Source organism: Harpegnathos saltator, unplaced genomic scaffold (genome assembly GCF_003227715.2).
Source record: "Harpegnathos saltator strain DR-91 unplaced genomic scaffold, Hsal_v8.6 scaffold676, whole genome shotgun sequence".
Lineage (NCBI taxonomy): Eukaryota > Metazoa > Arthropoda > Insecta > Hymenoptera > Formicidae > Harpegnathos > Harpegnathos saltator.
In genome coordinates, this window is record NW_020230511.1 from 1 (window position 1) to 20,342 (window position 20,342).

Here is a 20,342-nt window from a genome sequence, read left to right on the forward strand (position 1 = left end):
TCGATATCCAGCCTTGATCCGTCGATACTCCGCTTCTACTGGGAAGTAGAGAGTCGTCCATGTAGTCCAAAATGTAGGGTTTTGAAAGGGCTTTAATTTGGTACCATTCCGAAGTCTGTATCTCTAACCGTTTAGGAGATATCGAAGGTTAAAGTTTTCCAACCTTTCTCCGTCGATATCCAGCCTTCCTTCGTCGATATCTCCGCTTCTAGTGGCAGTAGAGAGTCGTCCATGTAGTCCAAAATGTAGGGTTTTGAAAGGGCTTTAATTTGGTACCAGTCCGAAGCCTGTATCTCTAACCGTTTAGGAGATATCGAAGATTAAAGATTTCCAACATTTCTCCGTCGATATCTCCGCTTCCACTGGGAGTAGAGAGTCCTCCATGTAGTCCAAAATGTAGGGTTTTGAAAGGGCTTTAATTTGGTACCAGTCCGAAGCCTGTATCTCTAACCGTTTAGGAAATATCGAAGGTTAAAGTTTTCCAACCTTTCTCCGTCGATATCTCCGCTTCTAGTGGCAGTAGAGAGTCCTCCATGTAGTCCAAAATGTATGGTTTTGAAAGGGCTTTAATTTGGTACCAGTCCAAAGCCTGTATCTCTAACCGTTTAGGAGATATCGAAGGTTAAAGTTTTCCAGCCTTACTCCATCGATATCCAGCCTTCATCCGTCGATATCTCCGCTTCTACTGGGAGTAGAGAGTCGTCTATGTAGTCCAAAATGTAGGGTTTTGAAAGGACTTTAATTTGATACCAGTCCGAAGCCTGTATCTCTAACCGTTTAGGAGATATCGAAGGTTAAAGTTTTCCAGCCATTCTCCGCCGATATCCAGCCTTCCTCCGTCGATATCTCCGTTTCTACTGGGAGTAGAGAGTCGTCCATGTAGTCGATAATGTAGGGTTTTGAGAGGACTTTAATTTGGTGCCAGACCGAGGCCTGTATCTCTAACCGTTTAGGAGGTATCGAAGGTTAAAGTTTTCCAGCCTTTCTCCGTCGATATCCAGCCTTCTTCCGTCGATATCTCCGCTTCTACTGGGAGTAGAGAGTCGTCCATGTAGTCCAAAATGTAGGGTTTTGAGAGGACTTTAATTTGGTACCACAGCCAGGCCTGTATCTCTAACCGTTTAGGAGATATCGAAGATTAAAGTTTTCCAACCTTTCTCCGTTGATATCTCCGCTTCTACTGGGAGTAGAGAGTCGCCATTTACGGCAAAATGTAGGGTTTTGAAAGGATTTTAATTTGGTACCAGAGCCAGGCCTGTATCTCTAACCGTTTAGGAGATATCGAAGGTTAAAGTTTTCCAGCCATTCTCCGTCAATATCCAGCCTTCCTCCGTCGATATCTCCGCTTCTACTGGGAGTAGAGAGTCGTCCATGTAGTCGATAATGTAGGGTTTTGAGAGGACTTTAATTTGATGCCAGACCGAGGCCTGTATCTCTAACCGTTTAGGAGATATGGAAGATTAAAATTTTCCAGCCTTTCTCCGTCGATATCCAGCCTTCCTCCGTCGATATCTCCGCTTCTACTGGGAGTAGAGAGTCGTCCATGTAGTCCAAAATGTAGGGTTTTGAGAGGACTTTATTTTGGTGCCAGTCCCAGGCCTGTAACTCTAACCGTTTAGGAGATATCGAAGATTAATCTATGACTGATTTTATCTATAACTATATAAATTTATAATTTTTAAATCCATGATTCTAAAAATGTATACTTTACCATTAAAGATCGACGACTTAAAATATATCTGAATGTAACTGAAAATATAACTATTTAAACGTTCGAAATCTGAAGAATCGGTAATTTTATGTGTCATGTTTCTCTCGTAGAATACTACCGTCGAAAAAGCCAAACTTGGCGTATCCAATATCACGAGCTCACGATTGATGAATTTCTCCAAGAGTATGTTTAACGGGAAATGTCCGATCGATTATTGGGTACATTCAGGCGGCACGTTGTTCTCGCGTCATTCTCAGTTGCGGTGGACACTCTCGTCGCTATTGCTTGCGTCCTTCGTGCCCCAAACTCATGCCACACGTAGTACTCTTACCCGCGCGATCCCTGCCGATCGAAGCACCCAGTTTCTCTTCCCTGTCCAACGAAGTGCTTGCTATCGGTTCCGTCGATAGATCGGGTGCCGGAGGAAAATACGAATACGTGAGAGGAACTCTGTATGACAGCTCAATACTAGAGAACATTGACAAGGAGGACAACGTACTCTTTGAGTACGAGTCGACCTCGTCCTTCGACATTGACTCCAAATTAACGTCCGCGTCGGTGTCCTGGCTGTTCACGGAAGATGTGTGATGGATGGAGCTGTCCTTGCGTGTGCTTGTCTCCTCGTCGCAGGAACTCATCTCATTACCGTCACACACCAATCTCGCCAGGTACCTCTCGATCACAACAGTTACGTTCAAAAAATGTCGGAAAAACGTCTGTCAGTGCCGCTGTTCCGTCGACTTGCCAACTCCTCGTGCAACATGCGTGTCCAAGAGACGTCTCATTGCTTCTCCGTGACGTCTTCATGACGTCTTAAAACATATTCATGTTCTCCGGGCACTTACTCGTATATCTGTATGAACAAACTGAGCGGAATCATCGCGGAGCCACTGTCGGCCTCGTGGTTGAACAACTGGCAGACATGATCATTGTCTCAGTCAGGTTGCCGCCAAGGAGACCCACAGCGATAGCCAAGAACCTCTTCATTTGGCAGTTACGGCGAAACTGGCCGATCGTCGCGATCGTCTGAAAGTCCCGACGATTCAAGCAGAAACAATCCCACGCAGAAACAACAATACGCGATCGCCTCCAAGGGTAGAGTTTTGTTATAATCTGCAACGAGAAGTAATGAATATGTTGGAATGTTATATCAAGAGTGTAAGCCTACTTTAAGATAATTTAAAATTCGCGACAGAATTTAAATCAAAATTCTACTTGTATTTTTTTCGTCTCGTTTTCTTCTTGCTTATATTTCTCTTTGAACTTGTAATTAATAAAATTTAAAATCATCATGTTTTGTATATATTGTTAAAATAACAATAGCAAGAGAATTACTATTTGTAATTAGTGGTACAAATCATAAATGACAAGGTCGAAGAGAAACACAAGCAGAACTCTACTTGCGTATTATAGATTTTTTTTAAAAGCGGGCTTTCTTTCCTCATGTTCTTCGTCAATTGAGGAACGTCTCAGAGCGATATCTACTTCCAAATTGTCGCAACAGCACCCTGAGGAAGCCCGGAGAGTCAGACCGGAGGCGGTACTTGGCAGCGGATATTCCAGTTGTGACTTAGCCAGCGGCTCCTCGCCGTCCGCCAACGCGCGAAAGTACGAGCTGGACCACTTGAGCAGATCATACGGCTACGTATGGATATACAGAACTGCTTCAAGATCATCGACAACTTAGCCGGCACCGCGATATCCCTGCCGGACAATCCCTGTCGTACCTCTTTTAAAAAAGATTTTAATTACTTGGTGATATTGTTGTGCAGTCCTTTGATTACGTCACATTGCGCACTGATGCTTTATTTCTTGCAGCTTTTGTTAGGTTTGTTTGTTTGTTTTTTATCACTGTCTCTGACCATCCCCCTCCGACACACCTATTTTGCCCGTGTATTTCCATGTCCGTAATGACCAAAAAGTTGCAGAAAAGTTGCAGACGCTACTATCTAGTTGGCCTATTCATATATATAGATCATATATATAAATCATATGCGAGCCGGAGAAATTTTATAAATATGTACGATATTTTTATGTGCCTATCTTGAATATGAAGTTTCTAAAATATGTATATTTGTTTCTTAATATATATATTAATATATTTTTGTATAATATAAAACAGATAATGAAGGCAACAAAATATGAATTATACTTTTATTCTTACAATATACAGGTATTTTTAAGTTTTATAATGTTTTGATATTTTTTTAATATATTGATTTTTTTGTATTATTATTTAAGATAAATTGTCGTTAGTTATGCCAAATATCTAAATTCATAGGTTTTCCTAAAGCTTTTAGTTGCATTTTCATCTTCCACATCCACATGTACATCCACATCTACACCCTCATCCGCATCCACATCCACACCCTCATCCCCATCCGCATTCACATTCACATCCACGTCACCCACATCCATGTTAATGATGTTCTTCTCTCTGCTACGACACTTCTCCATTCATTCGTCTCAGCCCGCGCTCATCTGTAATTAATAACTTAATAATTATTGCGAATCTCGCAAAACGGTATGGAACTTTTATGTTTGTCTTAACCCGATCTACCTTCACACTTCGGGTTGGCAGCTAATTACCGGACATCCTGTATTTATACGATATATGTCATATATAATCTTCATGATATTAATCATACACAATCTCAATTCTTTTATTTTGCGCATGTTAACATGTTAATTCATGTTAGGCATAACAATGTGCGAGACCGTGCTTGTCAAGTACGTTATTATGGTTGTAGCACGAACATAAACCGTCTGAATGTGGATGTAGCACGGACTGCCACCATATGCAGGTTTTACCGCCGAGACCTGAAAGTGAATGTAGCATCGTAGTTCCTCTCTCAAAATGGATGCAGATGACGCCCTTTCCCAGTGCGGAAAGTCGGTGTCGCCGAAAACGTGTTGGTCGCTCTGAGGTTCCTCTCTGTTTATAGTATTTCGTCGGTAACTGTGGACATTGACATCGTAGTTCATGCACACGGTTGTACAGAGAGCGCTTCCACACTTGGTTCAGCTGAAAGCAACCCATGACCTTTCTCCTTTTGTCTGGTTGTAATGTGATTTAATATGACCTGTTTCGTTAACATTAATACTGGTATATATGATGAAAAGAGCATAAGATAAAATAATGGAAGAAAACGAAGAACTTATTATTTGTGTACCTGGTAAATTATATGTTCTTTAATTTGTAAAATCTTACATTTATGTTATATTAAATTAATTTTCTTGTTAAAGGACAAAGATTATGTGTATGTGACAAAATTAATATAGCAGGACCCGGGACATACGAGCAGCAAGGTTACATTTATTCAAAACTTGCTGGTATTGTAAAATTAGAAACGAATGATAAAGTAAGTATATATATATATTTCTTTACTTGTAACAGAATAAATATCTTTAAGTACATGTTGTAGACTCGTATAATTCAAGTACATGGTATAACAGAACAAAGTATCATTCCTACGCCAGGAGATATTGTTACAGCAATGGTGATTCTAGTTAATCAGAGATTTTGTAAATGCAGTATTAAGTGTGTAGGTGATATAGTACTGACAAGGCCTTACAGAGGGATTTTAAGGAAAGAAGATGTAAGAGCACATGACAAAGATAAAATAGACATGTATAAATCCTATAGAGCAGGAGATATAATTTTAGCAAGAGTTGTATCCTTTGACATGACATCTAAGACTATTAGATAACAGAGATCTTTCTAATCTAATATTTAGGTATCAGAAATATTCAGCTGTTGTTTCTTCCTATATCTTTTGATAGATGCCAATGACAGAAGCTCATACTTATCAACTAAGTACTGCAGAAAATGAATTAGGAGTAGTTATAGCCCATAGTGAAGAAGGTAAAAATTTGTACATATATATACAATATGTACAAATATGTGTGTGTATACATGTTCCTCTTTATTCTTTTATTTCAATAATTTAATAGGTGTGACTATGGTACCAATCAGCTGGACACAAATGCAATGTCCAAAATCCATGAGCAAAGAATTTCGGAAAGTAGCCAAAGTTGTACCAGAAGATGTAGCTAAACAATGAATATATCACTAAACTAATATATGTATTTTTTCTACCTTTCAAGTATATATCTTATAATTATACAATAATGTTTACAGAGGAAAGTAAACATGACAATAATTTGCAATAGCAAATAATCTGCAATTATTATTACTTTTACTTGAATTTTATTTTTAGTTGAGTTAATTATTAGAAAGATAGAGTAAAATTGAAAAAATAAACATTACAGAGAAGCAGAAAAGAATATTTTTAAATTATTAATATTAATGTTAATGCTAATGTTAATAACAATTATTATTTTAAATTAAAATATCTAATTTATGGGAAAAGTTTCTTGTGATTAGTCTTTGGTCTTGGTAAATATATAGAAAAGGGGACACTTCTCCGATTGCATTTATTTTGAAATATGTTATAAAGCATGAAATTCTGAATAACTTTTCCTAATATAACTATAGGAGGGTCGCTTGTAGTTTAGGAGATATAACAAGATAAAGTAATTATTTAGAAGACGGGCTTCACCTTGGATTTCGCTCAAACTCACCTATCTTGTGTATTTTGGCGTGTAGAAGCCGAATCTGGAAGTTAAAATCGTCGCTCGGCTCTACTTTGCGAAAAATAAATTGTTAAAAATGACACACGACGTTAGGAAATTTGTCATGCCGGTAATACAGAGACTTACACTTACACCTTAGGCCTGGTCTACAATACGTGTCGTAAGTTGTAAGCCGTAAGAATTAGCGAATCACAGTCGATTATTACAAAAATAACCGGCTATAATTGGTCAATTCTTATGGCTTACAGCTTACAACACCTATTGTAGACCAGGCCTTACTCTCACAGGCCCAGAGCCATCTATTGAAGGAAGAAGGGAAGATATCAAATATCATCAAGTCAGAGAGCTTTTATGTTTTTAAGTGATTTTTAAGTACTACAAGCGAAAATGACAGACGCATCATTTACAAAACCAACAATTACTGAAGCAGTGAATTATATTCACGGTATGTTTAAAATATTTTACAAAGTTATATACTGACCTTTATATATATATATATATATATATAATATAGAAAAAACAAAAACGAAATTCTTCATAATATATTTTATATAATATCTTTAAAACTTACTTAATGCAAACGATGTTTCTTTTTTGTATCGATTTTATCGTAGATTGCAATATTTGTTACCAATAATTGTATGTTTAATAAATATTAATTGAATTTAGTAATTATGCAAAATAAATGTTTATTATTAAAATTTGCATTTATACAGAAATCCGGCAAATGATGCATGGATTTGGTGACAGCAGTGAACCATTGTTTGAATCTGCAAAAATCATAGAAGAAGTTGTATTGCAGCAAATGAGAGCAATTGTCAAGAGAAGTTGTGAGATTGCTGACAGACGAGCCAGTTCAACAAAAAGCAATATCCTTAGTGGAGAAGACCTCCTTTTCTTATTGCGTAGAGACAAAGTTAAACTTCGTCGTCTTGTTAGATATCTTGGTAAATATATGCTGAAAGTTTCAATTATAAATACATTGTGTAATTGTTCTTGCTACTATTTTGAAAATATTCTTTTCAGAGTTGAAGGAATTAGGATGTTCAGTTAATAAAATTTTGGAGACTGATATGCCAGAAAACATAACCGATGCTGACCAGCTGAATGATATTAGTAAAAAACTACCATTTCAAAGTTTCCTAGAACAGATTGATAACACAGGTGAACTTCTGGAAAATACACCATCCAATATGGATGATATCAAACAACAAAGATGCGTTCGTGCAGAAATAGTGACAAGATCCATGGATGAGATACGTTATATGAAGTATAGTAAAGCACGTCGTGTATCCTTTGCAAACAAAAATCGCCATAAATTCAGTGATTGGGTTTGCACAGATGGTAAGATACTGTTTAGCATAATCTTTAACATTCTTGTGTATATGTGTATGTATATATACTATATATATATTTCATAAATTACAGGAGATATCACACTTTCGAAACAAGCATATACAATCTTAGGTTATCTGGCCTATGAAACAGTTGCTCAAATTGTCGATCTTGCCTTTCTGGTCCGGCAAGATCAAAGTAAAATACATGGTGATCCCATAGACCGACAACGATTGAACCATGTTAATCCATTTACATACAAACCGTACATTGCAAGCCATTATTATCATGGCAAGGTATGTATTGTAGTTTATGAAAATTATAAAACATACAATACATTTCTTTATTTCTTTCCCTGTAGAGTGTCGCAACAAAACCACTAACTCCTTCAGAGATATCCGAAGCCCTTAGGAGATATTGGTCTCCACAGCTAGCTATGACAGGCCCATTTAATAAATGGTCTATGCGAAGACCACACTTAAAACTCCTTTCCTGTTAGATATACAGAATTGAAGGAAAAAGAGGTAAGAGACTCAATTATGATTATCAAATGTTCTAAAATAACAATGGAAAATATCCACACAAGAAAATATGATTAGTTTATGTTGCAACTGTAATTATAGTTGTCCATGGAGATATTAGAGAATGACATGCAACACCCATAATTCTAAAATTGACTCGTATTTATTGACATTTTCCTCACTTGTACATTTTTTAATCCATAACATTACATACGATCATGTTGCAACTGTCTTTTTCCTCTCATCTCTTTTAGTTAGATTACAAAACTGAATAAAATCGTTACGCAGAGATAACACCAGAAATCTTTCATAACATCTTTCCTATAAATATTTTTTCTTTGTACACTTTACGTTTAGTAGTCCCTGATTGCTCTTTTCAAAGATAAAAGACAATTATATTACAGTTGCTACTAATAACTACCGAGATACACGATACATTGGCATTCATTGTACTTCCCATAAAATATATTGATTTCCTCTTTTTTTTTTCTTTTTTTCTTTTTACACAAAATTACCAACGCTTTGGCGATATACATGATGTAACGTCTCGAAATCTTGACATATTCTTATACTACAGTCACTCACTGCCAAGACTTTGATACAGCGAATAAAATAATATCTACAATATTTTTTCCATCGATGTAATTTAGTAGCTATTTATCTTACGAATTTACACAAATACTAATTTTGTTCCTATATCATGGTGAAAGTAGCGTCGACACTCGTGCCTTTCCTTCCGCACCACCGGTTATACAAGTCCCAGATTGATTGGCAGTTGACCAGTCGCAACATAGAGTACCCTTGTGTCCGCCTAGCTCTAAAATTTTCCCTTGAGCGCCTGGTGGCATCTGCAGTGAGACGAGAACGTTAGTTTGGTAGGAATATATAGACGAAGATTGAGCATGAATCTGCACAAGTTCGTAAAGAAATATTATCGGATTAATTAAATCTAACGCACACATACCTTGTATATATTGCCTCCGGTCTGCGTGCAGAGTAACATGTAACTCCCGCTTTGATCGAAGGTGAACAATTTCCCATGTACAGGGTTTTTCTCGATCTTGATCTTGGTCTCCCACAAAATCTTACCCGAATGATTTAAACTTCTTTGGCATAGTTTACCGTCCTCGCTTTGCGCGCATATGTTCGTGAAATCGTTAATTAATTCTATGTCAATTATCGGGCTAGAGTGGCAATTGAGATTGTCGATTATCTCATTTTGCCGAAGGTCGTGTATTAATATATTGCCATTGGACAGCCCCGTGATAAGTAATTGGCCGTTGTGATTGAAAGCGGAACACAGAGCGGTGACGTTCTGCTCCATCGACAGGGTTCTCTCGAGTTTCCTAGTTTTGATGTCGTACAACAACAGCTTGCCCTCGTTGCCGTTCGACACGGAGCAAACGAACGTCGATTCCGTCGGATTGCAGATCAGCGTAACGATACGCGAATTCTCGTGCTGAATTTCCCAGAGCGTTTTGCAGTCTCGCGTGTCATGTAGTTGGATTAAGCCGTTGTTGTCGCCATGTAGAAAGTAGCGTTCGTTCTTTGATATCCAGTCTAACGAAGTGATGGCTTTGTTAGAATTCGCCGTGGCGGAAGTGAACGTGGTAACGGTCCTGAGAGAAATATCGACAGTGAGGAATGCGTGTCGCGGCGCCGTGTGCTAGAGAAAATTATGTAAAGTATAGAATTGACTTGCTTTGGTGAGGGAATCGGTGTCCATACTTTAATGATACCGTCGGCATCGCCCGTTGCGACGTACGATCCGCTAGCGTTGCTCTTGCATTGAATTATGGAGGTTTTGTGTTCAGTATATTCCTCCTGCAAACGTTTCGCGTATCATATGAATAATTGAGACAATCACGAATATAAAAATATATTCCGGAAGTCGGGATAACTGTCTCGACGTTGTGTACCTGACTTAGAAGAATATAACTGGAATCTATCTTTTCCTTAGTCTTCCTCTCGACAGCAGTATCCATAGAAGAGTCTCTTTTCCTAGAACTACTTAATCTTGAATCACAGCTGATGCTCCTCTTGGCGACTGCTTCGGACTTGCTAATCGAGTTCACTCGTCCCTTCGTGTTCGTGCGTTTCGTCGCGCTCGCTTCAGGTTCCACCAGTTTCTTTATGTTTGTTGCAGGTTTTCTACTTAAAATTGGACTGGACCCGCCGCCAATGTTCCTTATGAGATTTCGCAGTGTCTTAGGATTTTCCAGTAGCGGCGATTCTCTATTATTTAAGTACCAAAATTTGTGTTAGATTGAAAAAGCCTTTCTTTCATCTTTTTCTTTTCTATTTTATATAAGACACGAGGTAGACGGATACATACTGAGCAATAATGTAAAAGTCGTCCATAATTTGTGGATATTGGGGTGCTGGGCCTGGGTTCACATCCGACACGCTCTCTATCTTAATAGAGTCGCTCAGTCGTTGCCTCAGTAATTCATTCTCCTCTTGCAGTCGTTTTAACTTGTTTGTATCCTCATCTATCGTGAGTAACGTTGGTTGTGGCATGCACTATGATAATCGCATATTAAATTTCTATAAATCTAATCAGCATTGTATCCTGTATCATACTTCAGCATAATTAATTTTGCACTATGTTTTGACAAGAATTTATCAACAAAATATTCATCATTATTCAGTCAAACAAATATCTGCATCTAGTTTACTAATTAATTTCTTATTATATGAACTTTAGATAATATTAAAATATATATATATATATATATATATATACATATAGAGTACAGCAAAAATATTCTTTTACTTACTTGAAAAATTGTTGCTAGGAAATTATGTAAAGATACCAACATAGTATCATGCCACTGTTTACTAAAATGCACGGAATAAGTCGGATTGTCTTCAGGATTCTTGATAAAGGGAAATGCTGCAATATGATATAGAAAGTAATTAAAATTCCACATGTACATTAGCATTATTATAGATATTTAAAATAAATAAGACATATATACCAAACCACTCCTTCCATTCTGAGTGACCCTGTAATTCTGGTGCCATTTTGGTAAAAAATTCCTGAATTCTGTCTTGTTTACCATTCACTGCTGCATTCACCAGGTACATTTTCAGCACGGCATTCTCCAGTTTTCTGATGGCAGGTGTGAAGTGACTCTCCAGTCGACAAAACATTCTAGTATCCAAGTGTCCCCATAATTCCCTCAATGATGCCAAGTCGTAATTATATATGTATTGCATTAATTGATCCACTATCTTGTCTACCTGTTTGATCAGACATGATATGGAGATATTTTTGAGTCGTCGTAATTGGTAAAATGAATTTTCATATATTGATAAACATGAAGAGCATTCTGATAGTCAGTATACGCAAACAATTGCCGTACAATTATCATAAAATTTTTGCGAGCGATATCCTTATTTTACTCGACGTCCTATCGCGTTTCTTTATAGTCTGCACATTATCTCTACGTTTACTGTTTCTTTATAACTACTCTTACCCTGAATCCTTTTTCTTTCTCCGCCTTCAGGTCATTGTCGAAAGCCTTCAAAGTCTGACTAAAGCCTCGGAAGAGCAAATACTCCTTAACCAACTCGTCCACATACTGAATGTGAGACATTTTCCCTCCAATCCCTTTAAAATGTTTGTCGTTCGCACCAACTGACAGCTGTATGTTGTCATCCTCCGGCCATCTTGGGTCCCCACTGAAGCTACAACATTTTGTCTTGATACAGGGGTGCCAATGAAACGGCATAGAAGGTAAAAATGTGCGAGTTTCGTATCGATTGAATCTCGATTCGAGTGCTTGATTCTTGACGAATAACGAGATCGATTCACTTTGACTCAAATTTCAAGGAACACGTCTCTACATTGTCACCTCAGACATTTAAAGTTAATCGTTTATTGGTGAGTTCGTCACTGACCAATTATTCAAGAGAAATACGCTAGATATGACATAAAATTAAAATAGTCCGATCATAGTATCGTCTTATACATTTATTTGTAAGTAAATTCAATAATAATAAGTACAATAATATTAATATAAGTATCTTATTATAATAATAAATTTATACACATAGCTTTTTTTTTTCATAATTTACGTGAATTTTCAACGAGTAGTAAAATCGCAAAGATGCAATATATTCACCAAGCCATTCACTTTGGTTTCTTTAACGTAGAACGAAAATAATATCCCTGCCAAGTAGCGACGATTATGGGTTAGATTCCATCACACGCAGGAATCATTGCGCCGTATCCTCCGTAAACGTCCAACAGCTAATTTTCTTTCATTTTTAAAAAGGCACGAATGTTTGTGTCTCCGTCGCGAAAATTGCAACTGTTTTGTCTGGGGTTAATTTATTAGATGTTACAATGTTACGTTAACAAATAATGACGTATCTACGAAAAATAGACGAGATCAAATAGGAATATTCAAAAAAAGCCATATCATAAAATTCAAAATTCGTCGGTTTCGAATATAGAAGTATTTTATAAGTATTTGAATATGTTCACATCTTTTTACGTATATATTCCATATTTTTTCCAATAGTACATTCCCCTTGTACAAGAAAGTTGTATTGCTGTAAGCTTCCTTTCGAGCCTAACGGGAGATTCATTAGTCGAAATAATTCGTCGCAGAGAAAAGATTAAAATTTGCGAACCGAGGATGAACCATCAAAGTCGATCGCTTCGCATACATACCATCGTATGGTACGTCAGAATCAACTCAGAAGGCAAAATACTCGGATCGCATGAACTACAAAATATACAAAATACGCGTTTCCTTAGGTTTATTGTCAAAAGACACTAGACTACAAAAAATAAGTCGCGAGTATATCTGACCCGCGAACATTTGGCAAGAGCGCGGCTGCGAAGTGACGATATTTGTTTCTCTGTTCGGTGTACTATTCACAAAAATAGTCGACGAATCTCGTCTCTTCCTAGACGAAAAGACCCGCATATGTGTCACTCATCGGCAAACGCAATTAGATCCCCGGTATCGCGCGAGAACGCCATCATCATTTTTGTGCGCGCCTCGGAAATATATACACTTATTCGAGAGAACCGCGCGCGCTTAACGCGATTTCAACAATAGACGGACGTATAATTGTGCTTTAGAAATTCCATCGCTGACACGCCGCCGATATACGATTCGTCTTCATTTCGAATGCACATTCACGAAAACTCAGAGTCGAACTTGGAATCTGAATTTATGGCAGGTTCCTCCAAAAAAAAAAGAAAAAAGAAAAAACGAGTATTGATCCACACGAGTATTGATTAGACTAGCTGAAATAATATTAAGTAAAGCTTTCTGATATCCAATCACATTAAAGAAAAAGATTGATGAAAACCATCCGCAGTATTTTAGGTTCGACAATGCGCAAATAATATTATTGTTTTGTACGTATAAGCATTTTTTGCATTGAAATTTTCTCTTAGGCCATAAAAACATTGGTTTCACCGTTTGAAACAAGACTATGTATTTCAATTATCTGCTTGCGATGGCTCTTATTATCTTTTCCCTTTAATGTGATACCAGCGAAAAATTTATTAAGCGGAATCAATCATCCGATTCGATGAAAATTCACATTCACAAACACAACCCCGACAAACGAACAGTCCAAGAAATTCGTTATCTTCGGCCGCGTACGAGTCGCGAAAATCTCGTCGCGTAAAGACGACCTCGACGACGTATTTGTACCTCGAAGCTTTGATTACGAGCGTGCAGCGGCAATTAGTGCGTCTCCGTGTTGCGTAAGCCAGCGGACGAGTATTCTTAAGGCCGGATAGATCGCACGCGTTTCGCGAAATGAGCTAACGAGAGCGCGAGCGAACGAACGGATGAACGAGTGAGCGAGCGAGCAATCGCTCGATCGGGTCGAGAGTTTTTAGAAGAAATGCATCTACAAGTCGACATCCTCCTGCTTGGCCTTGGGCGCGATCTTCTCGCCGCTCTCGGATTCCTTCATGCTCACATGGACGTCTGCGACCTCAACCGGCGGCGGTACCGCTGGTTTCACCGAATTATCGTCCTCGGCGACTTCGAAGCCGATCGTGGCTCCGATCTTCTGGCTCGCCTGCCTGAACGAATCCGACAGCATCACCTGGCAACGCGAATCGGGTTAATTAGATCGGATTAGTGATCTTCTCAATGCATAATTTCGGTGGGATCCTCACACTGTGCTTGTGTCGTAAAATTAGCGACATGAGATAAATATAGTAATCTGCGAACGATTAAGAACGCCATGAGAGAGTGCGATATAAAATTTAGCTATAAAGACAATCTAATTAACATGTAAGTTGAGGACCAGTCTATTTTTTAGGACAAAAGTTAATTTAATATTCGTTCCCACGATATAAGTATTTGTCAACTCATGAAGATAAATGTTTGGATATTGCAAACGAGACTTTGAGCAACAAGAGGAAATTTCTGTTGGAAATTGAAAGCTGGATTGTTCTTGTTTGAAAGACTAAAATATGTCCACATATTTTTATCCTTTTTAATCAACTTTTACCACTCACCTGCACGACGTTGATGCACATGGACGTGAGGGCCAGGCCGAACACCAGGTATACTATCGAACACATCATGTATATGGGATGCTAAATCAATCAATCAATGAATCCGTTAGATTCTGTTCTGGGCGGCACGTATGCGTTGGCGTGTTCACTAACATAGCGGAACGACGTAGCGCGCGAAAGAAAACAAGCGTGCGAAAAGAAAAGGAACAACTAATACGTTACGATGATGTGCGGGTTTGTTGAGGAGGAATATCGTGTTTGTGTGTGTGTATGAGTATATGAAGAAGCTTACCATCTGAACGCCACCGTGAAAGAGAGAAAACACGAGAAGTGAGTTAATTGTTTACTATACACAAGACGCAGACTGTCATAGGATTGCAAGCGAGATTCGATCGGAGGCTAATCGAAAGGAACGCTAAGGGCAAATCAAACCGAATTCGCGAACTCGTTGACCTTGTACGAAGCAAATGAGGATGGGTCAGACCAACGTGAGACCAGCTCCCGCTAATTTCTATCGATTCTACCTCGACTCCGTGCCGACTTTGTCTCTCCCGACTACGATCGATCGTTATAAATCGATGTCTACAAGTCAATGAAAAAATCTAGATGCAAGGTACCGTCTACACGAAGATTTATCTTCAAGACATCACAAAACCAACGTGTAAGCAACATTCAGTCCCGATAGTCACCTTTGGCACGTAGTCGCCGAAACCGATAGTACTCATGGAGATGAAGACGAAGTAGAAGCTCTCGAAGAAGCCCCAATCCTCCCACATGTAGTAGAGAGTGGCGCCTACGAATATGTAGCCTAGCAGGATGAATATCGCCACCGAAATCGGCAAATTGAACTCGTCGTCGATAGCGAACGCCGACAACGCGGGTGTTCCCGGCGAGTCCGGCGCGTTCGCGTCCAGGTTCAGGACCGTCTGCTGTTGCTGCACCTGTTGCTTCTGCATCTCCTCGATCTCCTCAGGATTCATCTGCGAGGGCCTCCGGAACTTTGCGAGATCGTAGACGAGCTGCACGCCCTTCATGACCTCCTGCAATTTCCAACGAGACAATTTGGAGCGGGATACTCGACGGAACAGATCGAGCGAGAAATCAAAGACACAAACAAAGAAGAAAGAGAAAGCACAAAAGAGTGAGGACAGAATAAAATTAAAGATACGAATAAAATAACGGTGAAAAATCAAGCAAAATGGAGAAGTGCGGAAAAGTGTCACCTGAACGGGAACGGTGCGGCGAACTTTGCGGCAGCTGCCAGTGTAGTATAATCTCCTGACGAATGCCCACAGGAACTTTATACCGCGCGTAAATAATTTACCGAAGTCGGCCAGGATAATGAGGAACATCGGGATACCGAAGATCGCGTACACGATTGTAATGGCTCTGCCCGTGTTTGTGCTCGGTGAGATATGTCCGTATCCTGAAATCGGGAATCTTCCAGTTTAGCAATTACGCGCACGATACTACGATATTATACGAGGTATACATGACGGAATAATGAGAATAATAATGAGAAAGGGATGATTTTCCTCCCGTGCAAGAATAAAGTGCAGAAATGTGGAATAAAAACGTTTGGTTGCAAAATTTTATTCTCGAGAAAATCAACAAAGCCCTTACGTAGCTTTTCAACAACAATTCAAACAATGCGTATAGCAGTCGCGTAAAGAAAGAATATTGTCGTTATTTTCAGGAAAGTTTATTTCCTCTGAAACAATCTCGTGCGAAAATATTACTCTATGTTTCTTATTTATTTTTGCACGAGATATCATCCCTTTTACGGCTCAACCGCTAGCACGGGAAGATCGTATGTAATATTTATATCGTATTGATTTCAGACACATATTGATATGTTGTATTTCCTCGAAATTTTCAATTCAACTGTCGCATTATCAAATTCAGTTGCAGGGCGCATGTATAGCATGAATTCCCAACGGTCGTTGCCTGTTTTGTCTGCGTCGATCTGAATCGACGTTGCGCGAGCAACAAGCATTTACGTCGCGAGTAAATCTAAATTTAGATTATTCAACCGACCGTGCTCAGTGTGACGGTTGTTGTTTTCTCGTAAATCGCATATATCTTGGCTCGCGCGATCAAAGAAACAACCAGCGCGACTGACTCAGCGAATAATACGATTGAACGGTCCCACCTGCATGATCACAAACGTGCGCTTCCCCGCAGGTTTATTAGACAATCTTAGAAGTCGTGAGCGTTGCATAACCAAAATTAATGATACCGCCGAACAACCATGAGCGTTTTTACTCTCACGATCCAAATTCGATCGCGTTCGCCTCACGATTTAAACCGCATCGATGCCCAAATTCTAACAAATCGATTTCTCCAACTGATTCAGAAAAAATTATCCACATGATTATGATGGTATTATTGAATTATATCTGGATAATATGCAAGTCTTGAGATACCTAGAAACATCTTCAAGGAAACACATCTAAGAGATATCTCTGAAATATCTGATAAACACGCATGTTGCGTATGAAAAATAAAATGCATTAGTAAAAAAGATTCTTGATAATTGATACAATTAATACATTGAAAGCTCAAAATTATAATATAATAGAAAAAAATCATAAAAATTAAAATACATTAATAAAGGAGATACTTGATGATAATAAAATTAACATGTTGAAAGCCCAAAATTATAATATAATAGAAAAAAATCAAAAATTTTATAAACAATAAACAAAATAAACATTAATCCTCGCATTTGAGTGTTCTATCGGCTTTAGTCCAAAATGGACACAATATCGATCTCCCGATAGAAATATTCCCCCTTATGCTGAACGAAACACGTCCGCTGTTTTGACTCAACTTCCACTCAGAAACAACGCGTGCGCAATTCCTTTGACACACCGCGGACACGACACATCAGAATTTCGCTGCATTCGCGTGTCAGAAAATCAATATGGAATCCATAAAACCTTTTGCGTCAAGCGGGGCGCGAAACTTTCGCGCTCAGCTCTCAACGCGAATATATCTATCTGCATTTCGCTTGCGCTTACGTCGTGTCGAATAAAGTGCATCACTGATAGAACGCCAATTCACCCTTTTAGGCTGATCGATAAAGCGCCGTCAAGCTGCCGACATTTTAAATATGACTGTGACATCGAATGGAAGATAAAGACGGAGATAGAGATAGAGAAAGTACAACTTTCAGCGAAACTGCCTTCTACCTGAAGAAGTTACTTCCGACGAAACCCACCACGGGAATACATATCCCCCCTTGACTTTGCGCTAACTTTGCTCTCAACATCCCTGATCTCCGCTGAACTGAAACTTCGTCGCGGAAAGACGAACGAAAGTATCCATAGTCCGATTTTATATTTAACATCGTCTTAAGTTCATTTTAAGATGATGTAAAAGCTACCTCAGTATCCTCAGATAAAATTAAGACGATCTTAAATATAAGATTTGGCTATGAATACCCAAAGAGCGATGCTAAAAGAAGACTTTAGCATAGCTTATTGGCTCAGGAAGAGAGAATGAGAGAGGGGGCGGAGGAGGAATGAAAAAGGAAGTCCCGGCTCAACGCGCCCCAAGACGTATCCTCACCGATAGTGGTGATGACAGTGAGACAATATCCGACCGCGTTCAAGAAGCTCCAGCTCTTCTGGCCGCTATAGCTGTGCACGCCGGCCTCGTGCGCGGTGTGCAGCTGCTCCTCAAACTCCATCAGCTTCCTGCGCGCCATGCTCTTCCAGTCGTCCTCCCGCAAGTTATGACTGTAGTTCCACAGAGTGTCCAAGAAGTCTCTCTTCACGCGTTTCACGCCGCACTTGTAGAAAGTCTCGAAGGCGCCTTCGACGAACCGGAAGACGAAGGCACCGAGACCGCAGTAAATGATTATCAGTATCAGCCCAGCGACGCAACGATTGCGCATTCTCCTGATGATCGTCGTCTCCCGTGGGTTCTGCGCCACGAAGGCCTTGAACTCGCTGATGACGTCTCGCAGAGCCCGGAAGAAGTCCAACAGCGTGACCTTCTCTGAAGCTTCTTGTTTCGCCGCTTCAGCCTTCACAGGGAGCTTCGGTTCATCCTCTACCTTCTCATCCGCGACATCCTTATCCTCCTTGTCCTCCTTGTCCTCCTTGTCCTCCTTGCTGTGCCAAAAGGTCAGCCAAGAGAACCAGCTCTTCCGCTTGGCGGCTGCGTCGGAGGACTGCGCCACCTCCTGCACGACTTTCTCCTGTTCGCTCTCAGTGTGCGCCAGATTGAACTTCCGCTTCCTCAGAAGACTCGCTTCGGCCGCGTCTTGAAATTCGTCCACGGGCTCCGGATCCAAGATGCTGCGCTCCCTCAACAAGTACTGCCTCTGCGCTTTCGCGAAGTCCTCGATCAGGCTGTCGTTGCTCAACGGGATGATTTGTTTCTTCAGATCGCTCGAGGATCTCTTGATAACGCGCTCCTCGGCGGACTTCTGCGGGAAGCTCTCGCTCTTCTTCATAGCCTTCGGATGTTCCTCGGGTTCTATGTCTTCGGTCTGACTATAAGGTCTCGAACGCGACCTCTCGGAGATTTCCTTCTTACCTTCCTGAGTTCGTGGTTCAGTGTCTTCCAACTTCTGTCCGCTGGGCGATCTCTTCTCGCGACTCAACTTCTCGGCATCTCTCTTCTGGGCCTCCGAATCGTTGCTGCTTCGACTCTTCCCACTCGTCTTCTTCAGCCGAACTCTCGCTGCCTCGGGTGACTTCGTTCTTCTCCGACTCAACTCGCTCTTCTCGTCCATGTCGCTGGAGTCCGTTGATCGACTGTACCTTTCGACGCGTTCCTTCGACTTCCTCTTCAGACGCCTCTCCACCTTGCGGGCTTCGCTCGGTTTCACGGCCTCGTCGGCGACAGTCGTCTCTTTCGGGGTCTCCGACGTGTCCTGGACCACTTTCTCCTGAATGACCTGAGGATTAACTTCAGGTTTTGTCGTTTCTCTCTTCGGGCTATCGTCTTCAGCTTTGTTTGCCACTTCGACCGTCTGTTTTACCGGCCGCGTGTTGTCGTCAGCCACTGTTGCGGCGGCGACGGCGTCAGTCTCACGTGTCTTCGAACTATTCCCAGCTGACTTAGCGGCCACTTCGGCGCGTATAGCAATCATGTCATCCACATTCGCGGAATTCCTCGCGTTTTGTCTCTCTTTCCTTCTGACTGCAGGCTGCTGCTCCTGCTGCTGGTCCATCTTCTTGTCCCTCTTTTTCTCCGGCTCCTTCGGCGTATCCTGCGGCCGCTCAATCCTCTCAGCTTCCTCAGCCATCCTCTCCATTCGGGCGCGCCTCTCTTCGTCCTCGTCGTCCGTCGCGTCCATGCGCGACGCACCCCTCGACGAAGGGTCAGGTGTCTTCTCGCGCTTCCTGGCGGCCGCCTTGCGACGTCTGTGCACCGTGTAACTGTCCTCCATGTCGTAACAACCCCCCGCTAGTGGTTCTCGTGCTCTCGTATCGGTTCCTCGCGTACGCGCGAGAGGTGTACTCACGCGGTGCACTCGTCAGGTCGGCCTCGACGAGACCAGGACAGAAATAAAACGGAGGCTGCTCCCACTACCTTGCCGCCGCTAACACTACCACGGTCGCTGCTGCTGCTGCTGCTGCTGCTGCTGCTGCTGCTGCTGCTGCTGCTGCTGCTGCTGCTGCTGCTGCCGCCGCCGCCGCCGCCGCCACCGCCGCCG

At 40.7% G+C, this 20,342-nt stretch overlaps 3 protein-coding genes and 1 pseudogene across 6 annotated transcripts; 1 reads left to right on the forward strand and 3 right to left on the reverse strand.

Moving 5' to 3' along the window:
- Positions 1-1,989: 1,989 nt before the first annotated feature.
- On the reverse strand, positions 1,990-3,614 carry LOC109503994 (ropporin-1-like protein; annotated as a pseudogene).
- A 1,109-nt stretch (positions 3,615-4,723) lies between these two features.
- Positions 4,724-10,494, forward strand: Spt3 (Transcription initiation protein Spt3). The gene is made up of 9 exons (XM_011143984.3): positions 4,724-4,887; positions 4,958-5,073; positions 5,137-5,385; positions 5,495-5,576; positions 7,024-7,254; positions 7,334-7,651; positions 7,736-7,938; positions 8,004-8,166; positions 10,310-10,494. The coding sequence occupies exons 1-8, from the start codon at positions 4,851-4,853 to the stop codon at positions 8,139-8,141; spliced, it is 1,374 nt and encodes a 457-aa protein (XP_011142286.1). The 5' UTR covers positions 4,724-4,850; the 3' UTR covers positions 8,142-8,166; positions 10,310-10,494.
- LOC105184874 (WD repeat-containing protein 91) lies at positions 8,305-11,864 on the reverse strand. The gene is made up of 8 exons (XM_011143985.3): positions 11,646-11,864; positions 11,145-11,409; positions 10,944-11,059; positions 10,499-10,686; positions 10,083-10,398; positions 9,866-9,987; positions 9,128-9,782; positions 8,305-9,011 (listed from the first exon to the last, which is right to left on the reverse strand). Exons 1-8 carry the CDS (start codon positions 11,763-11,765, stop codon positions 8,862-8,864), a joined length of 1,932 nt encoding a protein of 643 aa, XP_011142287.1. The 5' UTR covers positions 11,766-11,864; the 3' UTR covers positions 8,305-8,861.
- A 1,189-nt stretch (positions 11,865-13,053) lies between these two features.
- On the reverse strand, positions 13,054-20,290 carry LOC105184871 (uncharacterized abhydrolase domain-containing protein DDB_G0269086). Of its 4 annotated transcripts, none has more exons than XM_011143982.3 (6): positions 18,242-20,290; positions 15,892-16,094; positions 15,358-15,708; positions 14,961-14,963; positions 14,669-14,749; positions 13,054-14,250 (listed from the first exon to the last, which is right to left on the reverse strand). In XM_011143982.3, exons 1-6 carry the CDS (start codon positions 20,073-20,075, stop codon positions 14,050-14,052), a joined length of 2,673 nt encoding a protein of 890 aa, XP_011142284.1. In that variant the 5' UTR covers positions 20,076-20,290; the 3' UTR covers positions 13,054-14,049. The 4 variants fall into 4 exon arrangements, with proteins under 4 accessions (XP_011142284.1, XP_011142285.1, XP_025160928.1 ...); XM_025305144.1 differs by having other exon boundaries at positions 14,065-14,250; positions 14,669-14,721; XM_011143983.3 differs by lacking the exon at positions 14,961-14,963.
- Positions 20,291-20,342: the final 52 nt, after the last annotated feature.

Excerpts from the sequence above, each read along its gene's own strand:
- Spt3 (XM_011143984.3), top strand. The coding sequence starts at position 4,851 with ATGGAAGAAAACGAAGAACTTATTATTTGTGTACCTG. Across the intron at positions 4,888-4,957 it reads ACTTATTATTTGTGTACCTG|GACAAAGATTATGTGTATGT; the intron begins GTAAATTATATG and ends TTCTTGTTAAAG. Across the intron at positions 7,652-7,735 it reads TGATTGGGTTTGCACAGATG|GAGATATCACACTTTCGAAA; the intron begins GTAAGATACTGT and ends CATAAATTACAG.
- LOC105184871 (XM_011143982.3), bottom strand. The coding sequence starts at position 20,075 with ATGGAGGACAGTTACACGGTGCACAGACGTCGCAAGGCGGCCGCCAGG. Across the intron at positions 15,709-15,891 it reads GCCGCACCGTTCCCGTTCAG|GAGGTCATGAAGGGCGTGCA; the intron begins GTGACACTTTTC and ends TGGAAATTGCAG. Across the intron at positions 14,251-14,668 it reads TGTGCATCAACGTCGTGCAG|GTGATGCTGTCGGATTCGTT; the intron begins GTGAGTGGTAAA and ends TCGCGTTGCCAG.
- LOC105184874 (XM_011143985.3), bottom strand. The coding sequence starts at position 11,765 with ATGTCTCACATTCAGTATGTGGACGAGTTGGTTAAGGAGTATTTGCTC. Across the intron at positions 11,060-11,144 it reads AGAATGGAAGGAGTGGTTTG|CATTTCCCTTTATCAAGAAT; the intron begins GTATATATGTCT and ends ATCATATTGCAG. Across the intron at positions 9,988-10,082 it reads GTTATATTCTTCTAAGTCAG|GAGGAATATACTGAACACAA; the intron begins GTACACAACGTC and ends AAACGTTTGCAG.